The following is a 20249-nucleotide window of genomic DNA, read 5'->3' as shown; positions in this document are numbered from 1 at the left end:
TCATATCAATCGATTGACAATCCTTACAACTTATTTCTCAATGAAAAGGGGACTAATCAGGCTTTCTAACGGTATGAAAGACAACACCAATCGGTATTGTTAAATGGGAGAAATGATCAACTGAAAAAATATCGGAGGGGATTTTGTCAAAAAAAAAAAATGGGTTGCTTCCCACACAATTCCCGGTGTCATTCATTCCATAAATTCAGGATCCTTACAAGTTGTATCTCATTGGAAAGAGGACGAATCAGGCTTTATAAAGGTATAAGATACAACACTATCTTGTATAAATAAAGGGGAGAAATTATAGACTGAAAAAGCGGTGCAGAACTTTTTGCATAGTTTACATAAATCATTGTTTTAACATGGGTGTCAATGGGAAATGGAGACATCACCTATTTCAGCATTTTTCAATACTTTCCACCACTGGGATTTCTTAGGACTTTTGATATGTTATAACCAACATATTTATGAGACTAAAACAGTTGAAAGAGTTTCTGTTGCAATTTTTCCTAGGTTCACCCCCTTTTTGTCACAAAATGCCTATACTATAAGCTGTTCTTACCATTCAATGTATACACAGAGGCAGGCTTTTTTTTTTTTTTTTTTTTTTTTTTTTTTTTTTTTTCCAGCTGAGAGGGTTTGACAGTGCTGCACTTGACACTTTCGTTGACACAACAACACAGCTTGGCAAGAGCAAGAACTGATGCTAACCCCCTACAGTGCCAGGCTAACTATCATTAGCAATGGTGACCAAATCTCTACCAGGAACACTCACTGGACTTGTGTGTGTGACCAAACCTAATATATAAAAGCCAGCTGTCAAACAGAGAGGCGTTTAGCCACCAGAGACAACCTCGACTCTCCGTGTTCAGCTCCGACTCCAGTGACCAGAATGACAATTAGCTCTCTAAGCTAACGCTGGCTAAAGTCACCAAAATACAGCTGGGGTGAGTTGACAAAGTTTGGTGAAAAAAGGCTAAAAAGGCAGTTGTCCAACGAAGGGCGTTGAGCGACCCAGACAGGCGTGACTCGGTGCCTCAGCTTTGCCAACACCGGCCATTCCGTCAGTTAGCCAGTGTTTTACGTTTGCTAAAGTTAGCCTGCTAGCTGTCCGATAATGGGCGCATGTACGTTAAAGTTTTGAGCAACCCCTCTCTCCGCGGTTGTATCCCAGATGAGGCTAACGCCGTTGGTCGGACTACTCTCACGGGGCTACCGGAGCTGTCCCCCGGGGGTCTTACCGGAGGGTCGGCCCGATACAGTTGGTGTCGGTGCTCTCAATCTCCCGGAGGATCCGTTCATGTTCAGCGGCTGCCTCCACACTCGCCATCCTGCATGTTGTGCTGGTGCCGAGCTGAACGGACTGGCTCCGTGCGTCATGCACAAGAAAACCGTTGGGGGTTCGTTCGCTGTTGCGCACCACGCCTCCCGTGTGAGCGGAGCTTCCTCTGTTAAGACGCAACGACGCGGGTGTGTCACCTCCACTTCCAGTTTATCTTAACGACTTTGCTGTGTAGGTTTATACCCGAATTCGGTGATTTAGCCGTGCGCTTGTGTGTTTCTGCATCAGTTTGTGACTCGTACGCTCACCTGTTGATGTGAAATACAAACGAGCGCACTGGTATGGACGGTGCCTGTGCAGCTGCAGTGAGGTAAGTGACTGGACATCAGCCTGGTACATCTGTACAAGTTGATGACTATTGTAAAAACCAACAGAGTCAAATTACATTGACTTTGCATAGTTCTAGCATTATTTTAGGGCTGCACCCACCGATTATTATTATTATTGTTATTGTCGGTTCTTCTAAATTTGCACATTGACCTACCTCTATGCACATTTTATACACCCATGCACACGGTTTTTTCTGTTTTTTTTGTTGCACATTGCTTTTTGCACACCGACTTGTACTTAGATCTTATTCTGTTCTACTCAGATCTTATTCTGTTGTACTTAGATCTTATTCTTTATTTTTTTTATTTTATCTTTTGTATTTTATTTAATCTGTAATCTTGGATACTGCTGAAAAACTGTGAATTTCCTGCGGAATGAATAAAGTATCTATCTATCTATCTATCTATCTATCTATCTATCTATCTGGTTCATCCATCATGTATTGTTTTCTGCCTGTGAAATGTTGAAAACGTTTGATGGCAAATGACCCTTGCAAGTTCTCAGAGGCCAAAATTTATGAATATGGAATGGGGGAACAGAAGTGAATTTTAGCATCTGTGAAGCTGAAGCAAATGCTTCATATTCTCAAAATCAGTCATTCATTTACTAGTAGGTCAATTGATCAATCATTTCAGCAGTGCTTTCATCCATTCAGTCATTACTAATTAGGATCATAGCAGCCCAGAGATTATCCCAGCATGCATCCCTGTTTTTTAATGTAATGTTAACTGATGGCTCTAATGTTGTATAGTTGTTTTTTGGCCAATAAAAATAAAGATCAAACTCTAATTTCATGTTAACGGGAGTCCTTGACGTAAAACTGCGCATTCCTGCAGTGAACACACACACACACACACACACACACACACACACACACACACACACACACACACACACACACACACACACACACACACACACACCTCCCCTCAACTTTGGTTTTGTAATCCAGTCCAAGTTTTATCCATTCACTAGATACAAAAAGTGGGAGTGTCTGGCGTTCAATCACCACTATCAAGTAGATTAGAAAGGTGAACACAACTTCCGCTTCAACTTTCAAAATAAAATTCTTACTGATAAACCACACCACAAAAAGTATTATAAACAATACCGTTCAGCCATTATTCCATACTAATTTAAACACAACGATGCTACTCTGCATTTTATATATTTGCTTGTTTGTTATTCTGCACACCTTCCTAACACATTAATCTAGGTGCTTTTATTTTGTTGATAAAGTACAACTTCCGGTGTTACACTGGCTAAATCTGGTTGACTTGACGGTGCTGTTCCAACCTGCAGTCGCACGGGAAAAGAACCAAGAAATATCAAGTCAGCAATGGAGGTAAACACTCTAAAAGCTAAAATATAAAAGAATATAGATGTGTGCATTGACCAGTAGGTTTGTCTGATAGTTAATTAATCGCTGACATGTGAGCTGGCAGTGATTTTCAGCTTGAGCGAGTTAGCATTGTGCCTTGACCACATGCCATCCGCAGAGAGCAGAGTCCAGTGCAGTAAAGTCCGCCTGGTGCTGCCTTCATGTGTGGCTGCAAATAAAATCAAACTTTACCATGTGTCTTGTGTCAACTCGGATATAACGCTGTAATTAACACTGGACTGTAACTGATGGGGATTTGGCTGCCTGTCATACCGCATACCGCTGACCTCACTCATTCAATCTCTCTCTATCTCTCTATCTCTCTCTGACACACACACACACACACACACACACACACACACACTGCTGTGAAAAAGTGTGTTTGACCCTTAGCTTCACACTCTCCCTCTCTCCCTCCCTTCCCCTCTCTCTCTCTCTCTCTCTCTAAATGATGACAGTACAGACCTGGTATGTGTTGAGACAATTAATGTATTAGTCAATCAACAGATAACTGATTATCATATTGATAATGATTAATGGTTTTAGTCAATTATCATGCAGAAATGGCCAGCATCTGATTCCAGCTTCACGAAGATCACCAAGATGCTCAGATTTCCTTCTTTTTCTCCATTCGTATCTTTATCTAATTTAAATTTTATGACTTTTTTTTATGGCTGCTGGTCAGATTACTTCAGATTACTAGAGGTAATCTGAAGCCATCCCTTTTGTTTTCTGATCACTTCCTATGAGCAACGTACAGTCAACATTAGGGCTGGGCGATACATCAGTACTGTATTGATATTGTAATATGAAACTAGATCTCATCTGGGATTTCAGATATTGTAATGTAGTGATATGGCATAAGTGATGTCTTGCTGGATTTAAAGGCTGCATCACAGTAAAGAAATGCAATTCTCTGAACTTATTAGACTGTTTTAGCTGTTTTTATTATTTATCTCTGTTTGGTCATTATTTCCACATAACTGATGATTATTTGGCAAAAAATCTCTTGTGTTTAAATGTCTCATGAAAGCGCCAACAGTCAGTCCTACAACACAACAAAATATCCTGCTATTTGATTTTGTCCATATCACCTAGCCTTAATCCAGATCCATCCCGTCCTCAAGCATTTAACACATTCACATTTCACACTCTGTAATTCTTTTGACCGTCTCCTGTCAGACCCAGAGGAAGCTGCTGAACTCGGCGGAGCGCTGCGTGGACGAGGCGTTGAGCGGTATGGTCCGGGCCAGCGCGGGTCTGTCTCTGCTGAAGGGCCACAGGGTGCTGCTCCGCTCCGACCTGCACAGCCTGCAGGGTCGAGTGGCCCTGCTGTCGGGAGGGGGGTCGGGCCACGAGCCGGCGCACGCAGGTACAACTCCGCATGAAAGGACGCATGATGCAAAAGCAATGCATGCAACAGCGCAAACGGCTCCACAGGTTGTGCCTCTCGCATCTGCGTGCACAGCGTCCTGTCTAATGTTTGTAATGCAATACTAACTTCTGCAATGTCACACAACACAGATGCAGTTTGTGCTCAGGCCCACCAGCAGATGTACTTTTATTGGAAGTAAAGAAGTTTTAATGTTGATACGTCTTCTATTAAAATGTTTTATTCTTGTGTCTGTTTTAACTTTGAGTCCCTTATTTTGAAAACTATGCACAGACTGAACAACATTGTAAAAAAACGTGGTAAAATGGCAGGGATAAAGCTTTCCTTTAAAAAACCCGAGCCACCAGGAAGGTCAAATCTATCCTGTCTGACCAGAGTCACCCCCGTGTCCTCTGAGTGTAGACTGCTGCCATCTGGTCGCAGGTACATTGCACCAGTGTGTGGGACTAAGAGGCGCAAGTCGTCATTTGTCCCGGTCACTATTGGCCTCATTAACAGCTTGATGTGATCTGTCCCTTATATACGCCAGTAGCTGACATCTGTTTGTTGGGTATCCTGTGCATGTTGTGTCGTGTTTGTGTCTATGAACTGTTGTCGTTACCTGTTTATTTAATCTCTGCTGGCTGTACAGTGAATTTCCCCTTGGGGATAATAAAGTTTACTTACTTACTGACTTGCTTACACCTTTCAGGTAGGGAGGCTGGGAAAATGAGCAGCTACCAGTGAGGTCATTTTCTGTGCAGACAAATGGAGATGACAGCAGGTGTGAAGGAGCAGCTGGCGTTAGTTAATTAGAGGTCAGCTCGTCTGCACCGCATGCCAACAGGAATGCTATCAAAAATGAATGGAGCCAGGCTTCAAAAAGCCCCGCAGGCTGACATTAAGACATGTGAAAAATGATGCAAGCAGTTGCAAGTCATATTCGGCATCTTGCGTCCTTGATCTGTTCAAAGGACGCACGGTGCATCTGTTTTTTAAAACTGTTTTTTTTTTTTTTTAACTGATCAAGAATGTAAAAGCACACATTCCTCTATTTTTTGCAGACAGTCTCCTATGAATAAGTGGGATATTGCATCAGGCAGGGCTGAAAAAGTTGCTGGACATGTGTGTACTAAGTAAACAGAAAATTTGTATGGACCAAAAACTTCTGTTTGCATGCAGCCGTGTGTGGAGTACATGGCAGTGAGCCTTGAGTTCAAATCAAAGCTGCAATCTAGCACATTTTGATTTAATCAATAAATAATCACATTATCACACTGAGACACGGGTGTTATCAGCAAATAAGAACATCAGAGAGAAGACCAAGTAGCAAATTCCAGCAGCAGGTGGGATTTGTCAGGAAATCCGCTGTTGTTGCTTTATGGCACAAAACAGGAAGAGGGCGCTGTTCTTCAAAGCAAAAGGACATAAAGCTTTCAGAGTTTTCGGCAGGATGGATGGATGGATGGATGGATGATGGATGGCGTGAAAGGTCAATGGAAAAATCAATCCCAACAACCTCCTCAGTGAAGACAAAGATTCCAGGGATGGTAGAACAAGAGGCAACAGGGTTTATGGGAATTGTAGTTTTCATCTTGAGAAACATTAGTATTAAAAGTGCAATATAGTAGCTACAACAGTCTTGTCTATGGTCTCATTTGTTTATGGTAGTTATACATGTATATTGCAATTTATTTTACAATGATGTTTGAAAATGCCACAGAGAGCACCTTTAATGTCTCATTGTTCATCTTTTTTACATTTTTTTTTTACTCTGCACTCCCCCTGTCCCTGACCCACCTCCCCCTCTCTGTCTGTGTTCAGGTTATATCGGCAGTGGGATGTTATCAGCAGCAGTAGCAGGTGGAGTTTTCGCCTCTCCTCCTCCTGCCAGCATCCTGGCTGCAATTCTGTGTCTGCACAACGCAGGTACTGTACGTGTACGTGTGGGTGTGTGTTCTGCCCTTTCTGCCCTGGTTCTTGATCTGGTTTGGTTCAAGATTTGTGTAAACTAACGAACTGGGCTGCATTTTGACTTGTTTTTGGTATGAAATGTGATTACTCATCCCTGTATGTCTGCAATGTGTGATAGTTTTTTTGGTCAGGTCTCCTTTGAAAAAGATATTTTTAACCACCCCCTCCCCCAGGAGCTTCCGGGGTCCTTCTCATCGTGAAGAACTACACCGGTGACCGCCTGAACTTTGGATTGGCTGCCGAACAGGCCCGTAACCACGGCGTCGCTGTCGACATGGTGATAGTTGCCGATGACTGCGCCTTCAACCAGCCCAGTAAGGCCGGGAGGAGGGGCTTGTGTGGCACCGTCTTCGCACACAAGGTAAAATCTATATCCAAGGTAAACTAACACAGCTTTGTGTGCTATAAGGTCGCACTGAATTAGAGGTTCATGAAAGTTGCACAAGGTAATTTGGCATGTTGGAAGCACCTGATTGCAGCATGTTTACCAACCCAGCCAGTCTGTGGTGTTTTATACCAAAGGAAACCAAAGATACAAAAAGTTATAATGTTGATGAGTCCAGTTTTCTCTGCTGTTGAGGGCACCGTTTGGATTTTGCTCTTGAGTTTTGATTTGTCACCTCCTGTTGACAGAGATTTCCCACCAATGTTTATAACCAACACTAAAATTTCTTTCATGCAAATAGTGTGAATCCACATTGTCTCAGTTAGAGGGAATCCCACTGATGACAGGCAGACAAACTCACTGAAAAAAGGAAGAAAAAGTAAATATTTAGTAGGAGAATATGTTGTGTTGTGTGCTGTGGGATGCCAGAACTGAAAACAAATTAGTTCCTACTGCATTCCATCACACCACATCCCTTTTCGAAACAGTCACACTTTATTATTTAGGCTATAATTTACATAAACATAACATTTTATATTTGTTTTATTTAACCTGTATTTAACCAGGGAAGGCTCACTGAGATGAAAAATCCATTTTACAAGACCGTCCCGGCGAGGGCAGGCAGCAGCACAGATAACAGGGTTGCAGACATACAAGAACATATAACAGGTGTCAATAAAAATAGGAAATAAATTACAGAATCATAGAATATCCAAAGTATTCATCAGCCATCATCACAAGACATGGACGTCATTGTGAGTTGGACAGTTTGACAATATTGAAAGATGCTGCTGCTGAAAGAAGACCAGATTGTGTAGTATATCACAGTGTCATCGGCATGGAGGTGGATGTGACACCTTGTTTTACTTTAGTTAACGCCCTTACATTTTGTCTGTCAGCTGGCAGGCGCTCTAGCAGAAGAAGGATGCTCATTGGACCAGATTGTCACCAAAATGACGGAGGTGCTGAAGGGCATTGGTGAGGCTCTCCGCTCGTTAGCTCATTTCTTTACCGAGATAGCTTTTTTATCATAAATTTTTCTCGTTCGCCGCGTTTCTGCTCTGCTGTTGCAGGCACTCTTGGTGTGAGTCTGTCTCCGTGCAGCGTTCCAGGTTGTCTGCCCTCGTTTGAGCTGCCACCAGGAGACATGGAGCTGGGACTGGGTGAGAGACGGACAGGGAGAGGAAGAGGGGGAAGAGACACGATGGGAGTAGAGTGATGAATACAGGCAAAGCGGTGGCTGATGAGAGGAATATTAACGGAGCAGGGGTGGAGAGAGAGTTCACCCCTAAGTCGAGGATGTCAGCGTAGGTCGCTGACATGTTGGGTAGCAAACAAAAACTCTCCTCAGTATTTAAGTCAACAGAAAATATGTTTGTTTCATTACACAGTCTTGATTCCCAAAAGCTTGTTTTCTTATTAGTTCATAGTCATAATAATATACGTTTTTACTATTGTCATTTTTCATTAATGGAAGAATTTAGATTTGAAACAGTGGAGAATGTGGAGGGATCAGTAGTGACCCGGTTCATTTCTGTTAACTGTTGATCCTCCTCCTCAGGCATCCACGGAGAACCTGGCATCAAAAGGTCAAAGGTCAGGAGGTTTAAATCCTCAAGCATATCACTTATATGACTTCATTTATTTTTTTTTTCTATTTCCCTCCCTTGTTCATTTTTTCATTTTTCTTGTTTCTTTTACGTCCTCGGTCGCTCAGCTGGCATCTGCGGATGAAGTGGTGAAAACCATGATAGATCACATGACCAATCCCGACAGCCAATCGCATCTGCCTCTGAAATCAGGTGCTGTGTCTCTGTGTTTCAAAATTAGTGCTTTAACATTTGTGTGTGTGTGTATGTGTGTGTGTGTGTGTGTGTTGTTAATCCTCTCCTCTACCCTCACACAGGAGACAACGTGGTTGTGTGTGTGAACAACCTGGGAGCTCTGTCTTGTCTGGAGATGGCTGTGGTCACCAGAGCTGCCATCAACTGTCTGGGTATGGTGTGTGTGTGTGTGTGTGTGTGTGTGTGTGTGTGTGTGGGTGTCCTGTCAAAGGCCAAACCTTGTGTCACACTTAAAGAAAGACTTGATTGATTTTCAGAAGGGTCAGCTACAACATGTGCTATATTTATATTCTTCACTTTTGCACTGTCAAATTATAAAAGTCTTTTTTCTCTACCTCAGTTTCTTAATGTCTTTTTTTTTTTATGATGCCTGACACCTTAACTGGCTGGTTGTCTGGGCTCCTTTTCAGGCCTTGACGGTTTATGGGTTTAAGAAAAATAAAATTGGGCTGTTAAGTTCTTTGGGAAAAAAAGATGTATGGCCTTCACCAAGATTCACACGATGCTGAGTAATAAATGAAACCTGTCTGACATCTAATTGGGACTGCTGTCATGTCTGACCCCTATTTAAAACACAGAAAGGTTGTACACATTGCTCACAAATTGGCAAAAAAAAAATCCTTTTCACTGAGGTATGGGAAAAGTATATTCTCTTAAGTAATGCGTGATGGTCTTTAGAATGAAAAATACAACATAGCAATTTTGAATTCCCGAATTTCACTAAACAAGACCCTGAAAGACATTCAAAAGTCACATTTTGATGTTGTTTTTGAGCCACACTTTTGAACCAAACGTACCCAAAGTAAACATTTCTGCTTTAATCAACACTAGGGATGTTACAGTTACGATTCTAAATAGGCAAGGCAAGGCAAGTTTATTTGTATAGCACATTTCAGCGACAAGGCAATTCAAAGTGCTTTACATAGAGCATAAAGGCATTAAAACAATATAAAAGCAACACAAGAAAACATACATAAAAACAATTAATAAAAAGAAGCTAAAAGGAGAATAAGATAGAACAGGAAGTTAAAAGTTACAGTGCAGTGTAAAATATTTAACCTTAATGTGGTTTAATGGAAGGCAGCGGCAAACAGAAAAGTCTTCAGCTGTGATTTAAAAATAAAAAATTTAAAAATAAAAAATCAATCGGAGTGAGCGTTGGATTTCAACCCTCAGTATCACAAACAGGTTCATGATTCTCCAAGTAGTTTTTTTCTCTTCGCCCCTTTTTTCCATCTGCCCGGAGAGGGGAAAATACAGAGGCACTACCTGCGTATCTCCCCTTCTCCATTGTTCTGATTGGTGGTCTCCATGGTTACAGAGGTTCGTGGAGTGGTGGTTGCCAGGGTGATGTCGGGGTCGTTCATGACGTCACTGGAGATGGCGGGAGTGTCGCTGACTCTGATGAAGGCCGACCAGGACGTGTTGAGGCTGTTCGGTGGGGATGCGCTCTCACACACACACACACACACGCACACACACACACTTAAAGGCAGACTTTCACACATATGGCACGTACTGAACTGCTTGTTTCCCATATCCAGATGCTAAGACCAGCGCCCCCGCCTGGCCTAACCTCAGCAGTGTGTGTGTGAGTGGACGCGACTACACCACCGACCCTCCAGCCATGGGCACCCGGCCGCAGGACGACACACACTCTGAAGGTGAGTTATGCTGGTGTGACTTGGTACTCACAAAGTTGTGGGTTCCAGATACACATCCAGGTCATCCAGGTACTCACAATGGCAAGTAATGATTATTTCCAGTTATTCTATTTTTTTTTTTTTTTATTAATTCATGAATCATTTCATCTATAAAGTGCCAAAAAGAATGACAAATGCTCATTGGAAGTCCTACATAACCCTTTTCAGGTTATGGAGTCCATTTATTATATATATATTTAGCCATTGATTGTGCATACTCACTCCTCCAACAAGGTGGCATGACATTGATAACTGCTGGTGATTATTCTGCAAACATTTCTTAACCCAGTGGCTTTCAAAGTCACTACAAGTCACCAGAAATTGTTTCTATTTGTTTCTATACAGGAAATGTATGAATGATTATTTGAACTTTCACCATTTTTAATATATGTCTTGGTGTTAAAGGAATACTTTGGGCCAAATAGCCTTTTATCCGACTTCCCCGGACTGAAACAAGATGTCCGATACCATTTTCACCTCTGTGCGTCCAGCGGTTCGGTTCCTATGGGTAGCATCTCATGTTAGCTTAGCATAAAGACTTGCAGTCAATGGGAGTCATTAGCATAGCTCTGTCAAAGTGATAAAATACACCTTACAGTAGATGTGAAGCTGTCTTCCTTACACAATGAATCATGTGTATATGAAGTGTACATCTTGGAATTTTCAATTTGAAGGTAAAAGATCCACCACAAATTAACTTCTCCCCGAAACAATGCTTAAACTCCTTTTTTCACTTTGACCGAGCCAGGCTAACAACTCCTATAGACTTTAAGTCTTTATGCTAAGCTAACACAAAATGCTACCCATAGGAACCGAACCACTGGACGTACAGAAGTGAAACATCTTGCCTCAGTCTGGGTAAGTCAGAAAAAGGGTATTTTGCTTGAAACGTTGAAGTATTCCTTTAAGGTATGACATTTAAACAATCAAATACGTACCGCAAACCAAAATCCCTTTTCATGTCAGGGTCTCAAAATGACTTGAAGCTGGGGTGTGCAGCTTCATGAAAGTCAAGCTGAGTGTTCAGAGCAAGAACCAGTTTGAAAACTCCTGTCATAACAAACCACCATCAATAAATAAATATTGGAATGAATACTAAAGCTATATCTGTACATAGAGGATGACCGGGTAACCGAACGTTTGTCTTCCAGGTCCTCTGAGCCCCGTGATGCGGAAAGCCTTGGAGAACGTCTGCTCCACCCTGTTACAACAGCAGGAGGAACTGAACTCTCTGGACCGTGCTGCCGGGGACGGAGACTGCGGGAACACCCATGCCCAGGCTGCTAAAGGTAGGAAGGAAGCTGCACGCGCACACACACACACACACACACACACACACACACACACTGACAGCTAGCTACGATAGACGGGTCAGTGGATATGCACACAACCACACGATGAATCAGCATATCAGTGTGTGGGCAGAAATTGGTGAATCAGCAGCAGCAGCACAAAGAAAAAAAGTCATAATACATAAAATATGTATTTCTGCAGAATGAAACAGAATAATAAACTTATATGAGACTGTGAATCCGAGTGTGTTTTGGTCAAGGTAAAGGTAAGATTGTGTAAGTCAATATTTTAGTCATGGAAAAGTCAGGAAATTTTATATTTGACTTAAAATGATCATGATGACATTTCTTCTACATTGTTATAATTATTATTATTTTTAATCCCGGCGTAGCCATTCAGGAGTGGCTCCAGAGTCATGTGGTCCCTGGTTGCCCGGGGCAACTGTTGTCAGTCCTGGCTGGACTGGTGCAGGAGAAAATGGGCGGGTCCTCAGGAGCGGTGAGTAGACGAATTGGAGGATTTCACTTTGATTTGATAACTCAGGTCTAGTTTGTTGTAAATGCCTCTACACTGATGTGATTAAGGCAGATTTTGTGTATTTATTATATTAGGTGATGAAATGCAGTGTACTGTCTCTTTTTCTTCACTTGTCTATCAAACACACACGCATGCAGAAACACATGCAATGCACATACACATCTAAACTTTCCCCTCTCCTCGTGGCTCTCAGTTGTACAGCCTCTTCCTGACGGCAGCGGCTGGTCATGTGACTGAGGGGCAGAGCAACGCCACAGCCTGGGCCAGAGCATTGCATGCTGGGACACAGGCCATGAGGAGGTGGGACCAGAGGGAGAGATAGGGAGTATTTGTATCTTTTGGAAATCAAAAGTGACAGGAAGAAAAAAAAACAGCAAAAGAAAAATCCAAAATAACCTCAGTATTTGGATGTGTAAACTGTGATTTGTGGGTTTTGAAAATGTGCATTTTGAATTTTGCTTTGGCGTTGTTGTGTCTGATAAGCTGGCAAAGACAATTTGGTTTATTAACTGACAGAAACAAGCTGATTAACTGATTTTAATAATCAATTAATCGTTTCAGTCATTTATCAAGTAGTAATGCCGAGCTCTGCTGATTCCAGATTCAATCAGGTCACTGAGAAGCTAAGATTTTCTTCCTTTTCTCTGTTTATATCATTATCAAATTAATACTTTTGGTATTTGGGATGCTGGTCAGACTAAGGAAGCAGGTTTTAACACATCACTTTGGATCCTGCTGAGGTTTTGTCATGATTTTAAACACTGAATAATTAACTGATGAGTCAAATAAAACAATAATAATGACGTGAAAATAATCATTAGTTGCAGCACCAAGATAATTAAATAAAACTGAAGTGAAAATGGGGGAAGTGAATAAATGAACGCCTCCTGTCTTGCAGATATGGTGGAGCCGACCCCGGAGACAGAACGATGGTGAGACTTACTCTCTAATAAAATGTATCTACCTGTTTGTTTCTTTATATTTTAAGTATTTCCTGCCTGTTTTTACTTTTCTGAATGTTTCACTAGTCTTCACCCACCTCTCTATCTGTCTGTCTCTGCAGCTGGATGCTCTGTGCCCTGCGGTGGATGAGCTGATGAAGCTCACCACATCGCCCCCTGGTGGAGAGATGGCTGTACTGCAGGCTGCCGTGCAGGTACAGTAACATACTTAGGTGTAGCGCCATAAAGTTTATTATTGTTGTTGCAAATCTGGCTGTAGTGCGCCCTAGTGGAGATGAGGCTGTACTGCAGGCAGCTGTCACATTAAAATGTCACACTCAACTTCAACTTGGATAGACGTTTAGACCACCAGACCTGCACCACTGAGGATGTGAAGGGTCTTACAGCAAAACACCATACATCCAGTCTGGAAAGCTTGTCTCATACTTTGTACTCAGCATTTAAAAAATAGACCAACAGTGTCATTGTTTTGTAAGTGTGGATGTCAAAATAGTTGGTGATTCAATTAATAACATTTTATTTTATTTTATTTCATTTTATTTTATTAATGAATGAATTTATTTATTTATTCGCATAGTACCAATTCAGATTTCCCCTAGCGAAATCAGATTTTGTTGTTAATAGCTTTATTTTTTTATTGTATATTTTTTCAAATCCTTTTCATTTCAGTGTTGATATATTATCGTGATACTGATTAAAGCAATGATAATCGATCATAATCAAAGGCAACAGAGTCTAACAAACATATCGGAGCATTTAAAAATCTAGAATTCATTTGAGCTATCGATTTTTGAATTGCCATGCAGCTTTGTCAGAATGTCAAATGAAGCTCTTGTAACTTATGTCTGTATTTTATTTTTAAATTTTTTTTTAAATTAAAAAATTAAACAGCTTATGTTTTGATTAAAACTAAAATCACAGTGTTTCCCCCACAGTTTTGTCTTGCAGCTGTAGTTCAAAGGATGTACGGCACTGAATGACTGTAGACCTACTAAAGTCAGTCAGCGGCGCCTACATCTGCTGCACAGTAATTCTCACTTTAGTCATGAAGGTGCGTCAGCAGCAGCAAAAAAAAAAAAAAGAAAGAAAAAAGAGAGAGAGAGAGAGCTCAACTCACAGAGTCTCAGTCGGGTGAAAGGTCTGTGGTACACCATGATGTCATTGCCAGCAGGAGAAGCTTAAACTACTGAATCATCTCTCAGCATTATTCTTCCGCCTCTTTCACACCTCTCCTTTCCCAGAAAGCGGCCTCGGGGGCGGAGTCGACCCGTGACCTCATAGCGAGGGCGGGGCGGGCCAGCTACATCGCAGCGGAGCGGGTGACCCTGCCTGACCCGGGCGCTGTGGCAGTGGCCGCCATCTTTAGAGCCGTGCTGCAGGCACTGGAGGGGCGGCAGTAACCCGGCAGCCGGGACCCGACCAGATACCAGAGGCACGGCATTACTAACATGTGTCAAACTTTGTAACCCTAAAAAGTGTGTTTCCCTCGGCGGTGTGTCCCTGTTTTGTCCTCAGTGTGTGTGTGAGGTGTTTTTCCACTGCACACAAGACATCAAGGTAAAGACACACCACCTGGGAAACAAATATTTGCACAACTTTGGCATAAAATGAGCCTCACCTCTTCGCACAAATACTGCTGTCAACTACAGAGGGTGTTTAAGGATAAATCCAGCCTAAAACACACTGTTTAAATTGGATTAGAGATTTACACTGTGTCTCTGGGGTGTTTTTGATGCTTTAGGGTGCAATTTTTCTCCTGTTCATTATTTTTTTTTCTTGTTAAACCCCAGTTTAGCTGTGCCAAGAAAATCTCTAAATTATATAACTGGATTCAGGAAAAAAAAAACATCTACCAACAAAATTACACCAGAAACACGATGTAAATTATTAATCTCTGTTAATGTCTAGGTTGGAATTCCCCTTTTACGTCAATTAAGAAAATTATTAACTGTGGTACTTCCACTGGCTGCTGGGAAATAATCTGAGGGCTACCTGTATCCGATCCAAAAATGGATCCTGGATTAGCTGCAACCACACACACAACCTTTGAAATTTTTCATAAAGGTGACATTTTGTAATTGTACAGGTTATGGGAAGGTGGAATTAATGCGCACACACACACACACACACACACATGAACACCCTACATATGTCTCTCAGATGTCTTGAAATCTGATAGCAAATGGATTTAAAGCTGCACTAAGAAAGATAAAAATACACCCACTAATGCTACTATGCAAGACTGTCTCATGCAGCTTTAAAGGTGCAATATGCAAAATTGCCGAGGGTTGATTTAAGTGAGAACTTTTATTCAAGCTGATGATGAAAGCAATGTAGACTCAGCCATCAACTTACACCCTTATTCTGTGTTTTTTTTTTTTTTGTTTGTTTTTTTGTCAGTTTAGTCTAAATGTTCTCATTCAGATAAACCCCCTGCAGTTTTGCAAAGTGCACCTTTAATTTAGCTCGTCAGCTGTGTGATCTCATAAGCAAATCACGTTGTTTACCTCATGTATCGCTGAAACGCCTCTTCCTGGTCGATGTGTTTCAAAGAGTTTCCTCTTGCTGCTGTTTGGTGGCAGAGCAAGTGTAACTTTAAAGTACAGAAAATACATCAGATTAAGTGATTCTTTTATAATATTTGACTTATTTAACTTGAGTCCAGAATTTCCAAAATCGAATTCTTGTTTTCCCCAAGTCCTCATGGATTTCAGAACATTCCAGCTTTCTTCTAATGAAAGTCAATGACACCCGATCCATTCACCAAATACAATAAACATACCATAAAATACAAATAAATAGGCACGAAATGCAGAGGACTATAAATAAAGAGGAACTTGTGTTGCCAGTATTATTGCAGAGACTTCTCTAGGTGTTGAGATTTATGCACATCACACTACAACAGACCAGAAGCAGAAAAACTGCGACCGTTTTAATTCTCACACAGAGAAACACAGCACGCTGACAAATGCACTTTTTCATAAATGTTGTTTAACACATTTGTGTAGTTTGAAATGATGATTAAAAATGTGTTTTGACTTAATTATTTGTGTGTTAATCTCATCTCTGTGCCCTATGCCTTTATGCAGAATAATTTATAGATGCACTTTTGTGGTAAACTGAGCCTGGTAATTCTGATTAATAAATATATTTCACCTATTTTTTTTGTATGTGTGTGTGTGTATCCTATTATGTATGTATGTGCACACTGGAATGAACTAGATAGATGCAATGAATGAAATTAGCCAAAGGGGTTAAAGGTCATAGCAAGTAGCGTCTGATACCTTACTCATGGGCGTGTCAGCAGCCCGGTGATACACACAAACACACACACATACACACACATGCAGGGTTAAGTGGTTATCTGTTTCTCTTTCTTCTCACCTTGGATAGAAGACACAAGTTTATCTCTGAAGTAATACATGACACCTTTTGATGCTAGTGCGCTCTCCCTCTCTCTCTCCCTCTCTCTCTCGCTGTCTGTCTCTGTCTCTCTCTCCCTCCTCCTCTCTCTCTCTCTCTCTTTTAACTTTCATTTCTCTTTTCTCACCGCCAGCTACTGAGTTACAACTTCCTGACACATGCTAGATGAGCGACACAGCGGTTTAAACTTTGCACACACACACACACACACACACACACACATACAAACACACCTCATACATCTGCTGTGAGACACACTCTTGACTTCAGTCCTCGGCTTGGCTTCAGCAGACTACAGACGACAACAAAGGTAATTGTTCTCTTGTGTGTGCATTTGTGTACCTGCAACAAGCTGCTATATGAAATTTAAATACTGCAAAATGATTTTCTAAGGTATACGAGAAAAACGTTTGTGCCTTTATCAGACTGTCAGCTTATCAAATTAGAGACTGTGTGTGTGTGAGAGAGAGAGAGAGAGAGAGAGAAAATCTCTTCAGGCATGAAACATTTTTGGCCACAGAAGCTCATCAGTTTCTACATCAACCATCTAGTTTCACCATTTTACAAGTCAAAACCATCTCTAGAATTTCCCAAAGTTAAAGCTGTGTAGCAGAAAAACTGCGACTATTTTAATTCTCACATAGAGGAACTCAACACGCTGACAAATGCACTTTTTCATAAATGTTGTTTAACACACTTGTGTATTTTTAAATGAAAGAAGTTAAAGTTGAGCTTTAGTTTCCTTCCCCCCCGAGGTGACTTGCAGATTTAGCTGAATTTAATTTTCCAGTCGAAGAGCATTTGGATGGTTCTTGGCGTTCATTTTCAAGTCCCACGGCAAGGCACGGAAAGTTTACTTACTGCATATAGCATCATTCAGACACACTTTACGGAGGTATGGAAATACATTCATTTAAAAGACCAATTGTTTTGGAAAGCCACAGGAAACGATAATATTTTTAGGCCCTGATTTGAATGAGCTGACAGTTTTAGCGAACTTCAGGTATTCAGGAAGTTTCCTCTACAGATGGAGAGCATAGAAACTAAATGCTGCTTCAGCTTGTTTGGTTTTGATCTTGAGAGGACTGAGTAAACCGGTCCAGGATGACCTGAAGGGTGTGGATGCTTCGTAACACACAAGTAAATCTGAGATGTATTTAGGCCTGAGACCACTTAGTGTTATATAGACCAGTAAAAGAGTTTTGAGGTGTATCTTTTGACAGACAGGAAGTCATCGCAGAGATTTAAGCACCGGTGTAATGTGCTTCACTTTCTTGGTGTTCATGCGGAACCTGGATGAGCTGCAGCGGCCTGACTGATTTCTTACTAAGATCTGTAAAGACACCATGACATTAGTCAAGCTTGCTGAAAATAAACACATGAAGAAGTTCTTCTATATCCTGTTTAGACATCCTTTAATTCTCGCTGCGTTTTTTAAGTAGAGTAGGGTGGAGTCCATACTTACACCATGAATTCTGGTTTGATTTGTAGATTTTAGTGTCATGGAGTCAAGGTGAGCACTGACTTTTAATCTTTGTTCTTTGGAGCCAAATAAGAGTTATTTCAGGGGTTTTTTCTGTCCAGTTGTATAAATATTCTGCTACATTGACTCACTGATTTGTTCAGTGCACTTACTCAGCAAATATAAAGAACTATAGTCAAGTGATGATGATGATGAGTTGTGTCATCCCGTGGCTACAGTCTCTATGTCAAGTTGTGTGTCATAATTGTAAGAGATGTTATAATGATCCATAATCTGAGAAGAGGGAACATGTATGTTGAATAGAAGAGACCTGAGAATGGACCCTTGAGGAACTCTGTGTGAAAATTGAAACCAAATTGCAGCACTTCTGTCATTTACAGATGGTAACTTTTGCCAGTGATTGACAAAATTAAATTTTAATGATATGAAATGTACATAATGGACCATCTATATGTTATAGATTTAAACACAATGGCAAAGTTTCAGGACCCAATTTTAGGGAAAAAGGAAAAAAATGTAACTGACCACAAAGTCTGAAACACAGACTGTATTGCGGACATGAATTATGTGAAGGTTAAACGCAACCTGAAGGTAAACATGGAAGACACACAAAATTTCAGAACTAAGTATCTCAGTCTTAATTTCACTAATTTTAATTTGGCCATGTCCGCAAACAACAAAGTGGTCTTCATTAGCATAAAACGTCGCATTCCTTTCACATTCCTTTCAGTGGACAACATCACAAATAAAACATCTCACTTTAGACTTTGGCTCTGATCAAAATAGGAAACCTTTTAGCTTAAACTTCACTTGAAATCTTCTCAGTGTGAGTCAAGTAAGAATACAAAAACGATAACTGTCCTGTTCACTTGTCATGGAAGTCCATGGGCTTGGTTGGCAGTCGAAAAAGAATTTGAGGTACTCAGGATCTAAGTTTAACAATCATTTATTAAATCATGAAATAAAAACTCAGTCTTCAGAATAAGAGTTTATTAATCCCCCAGAGGGGAAATTCAAAGTGTCACAGTGGCAAAAGAGCAGATAGATACAAGACACACCAAATACAAACAGGATACACAATATGGTCGCAGTAACAGTGAGTATATACGCATTTTTTACCTCTAACATTACCAATACTGTTGTTCTTGACCCAGTGCAGCACTCCCTGTGTTTTCTTCTTCTTAGCATGAGTTGGAATTGAACTTTGATTGTCAAAGGTGAGGGCAAATATTTGCACCCATGCAATTCAATTCAATACCAAACTACTTCCTGTTTCCACTTGCACCTCCCTCATGTCTTCCATTCATGGTGAGAAACATATGTCTGTGACATTTTGCATTCATTATTTTCATGTCATAATGAAATTTCAGAGGGTCAGGCTGTTGCCGTTATTCTGCCTCTTTAAGGTTCATGCCCTTTAAAAACGTTAGGATATCACTACAGAGTTTGCTTCAGTGCTCTGTCACTATACAAAGATAATATCAGTGTGAAAGTAAAGGGCTGGGTCCAAAGTCTGTTGGTGTGCAGCTCATTAAGCCGGTAGGTGGTAGGCCTTGCGGTTAATGAGACACCAATCTATCACAGAGGAAACCAGCTTATCCTCCTGTCAGATCAGCTGTTTTGAGGTAAATGCTGCCACATCCTTCATGTAGGACCTCCCATTAACAATGCACTGTAAAGAAAAAAAGAAAGAAAGAAAAAATCTCCATCTTAACAAGTCCTTGTGTATCAGCGTATCTCGGTCCCAAAGGTCCGAAGTTCCCTAGTTCATTAATCTGTTAACACACATTTACCCTAACACCCCCAAATACAAAACTGGAAAACACCTTTTTCATTTTCCCATTATGTGCTATATAGAGCTGGAGAACATAGGACCCTGGTAACATAAGACCCTGGGAACATAGGACCTTGGGAACATAGGACCCTGGGAACATAGGACCTTAGGAACATAAGACCTTGGAACATAGGATCCTGGTAACATACGACCCTGGGAATGTAGGACATTGGGAACATAGGACCTTGGGAACATAGGACCCTGGGAGCATAGGACCCTGGGAGCATAGGACCCTGGGAACATAGGACCTTGGGAACATAGGACCTTGGGAACATAGGACCCTGGGAACATAGGACCCTGGGAACATAGGACCTTGGGAACATAGGACCTTGACAACATAGGATCCTGGTAACATACGACCCTGGGAATGTAGGACATTGGGA

General features: G+C 41.2%; 3 protein-coding genes across 6 annotated transcripts in view; 2 read left to right on the top strand and 1 right to left on the bottom strand.

The window, feature by feature from the left end:
- The window catches only part of exoc6b (exocyst complex component 6B), a 113364-nt gene extending 111985 nt beyond the window's left edge, over positions 1-1379 (bottom strand). Inside the window, exon 1 of the mRNA XM_030076727.1 lies at positions 1245-1379. Within this exon, the coding sequence (XP_029932587.1) occupies positions 1245-1333 (89 nt within the window). The 5' untranslated portion in view covers positions 1334-1379. The remainder of the gene's footprint in view (positions 1-1244) is intronic.
- Positions 690-16285, top strand: tkfc (triokinase/FMN cyclase). Of its 3 annotated transcripts, none has more exons than XM_030076733.1 (17): positions 690-950; positions 4239-4428; positions 6253-6357; positions 6576-6763; positions 7687-7765; positions 7861-7950; positions 8349-8383; positions 8505-8589; positions 8694-8783; positions 9953-10069; positions 10176-10295; positions 11486-11623; positions 12019-12125; positions 12358-12464; positions 13063-13096; positions 13228-13320; positions 14368-16285. In XM_030076733.1, exons 2-17 carry the CDS (start codon positions 4296-4298, stop codon positions 14524-14526), a joined length of 1680 nt encoding a protein of 559 aa, XP_029932593.1. In that variant the 5' UTR covers positions 690-950; positions 4239-4295; the 3' UTR covers positions 14527-16285. The 3 variants fall into 3 exon arrangements, with proteins under 3 accessions (XP_029932593.1, XP_029932592.1, XP_029932591.1); XM_030076732.1 differs by lacking the exon at positions 690-950 and adding an exon at positions 1528-1655; XM_030076731.1 differs by lacking the exon at positions 690-950 and adding an exon at positions 2952-3020.
- A 505-nt stretch (positions 16286-16790) lies between these two features.
- Positions 16791-20249, top strand: part of LOC115376906 (circularly permutated Ras protein 1) — a 31752-nt gene continuing 28293 nt past the window's right edge. For both annotated transcript variants that reach the window (XM_030076730.1, XM_030076729.1), the window contains exon 1: positions 16791-16859. The gene's annotated coding sequence lies outside the window, so the exon portion shown is untranslated. The remainder of the gene's footprint in view (positions 16860-20249) is intronic.

The sequence above is a fragment of the Myripristis murdjan genome, chromosome 18 (assembly GCF_902150065.1).
Source record: "Myripristis murdjan chromosome 18, fMyrMur1.1, whole genome shotgun sequence".
Classification (NCBI taxonomy): Eukaryota; Metazoa; Chordata; class Actinopteri; order Holocentriformes; family Holocentridae; genus Myripristis; species Myripristis murdjan.
The sequence above is the reverse complement of the archived record's forward strand: the minus strand, read 5'-3'. Positions and strand labels throughout refer to the sequence as shown.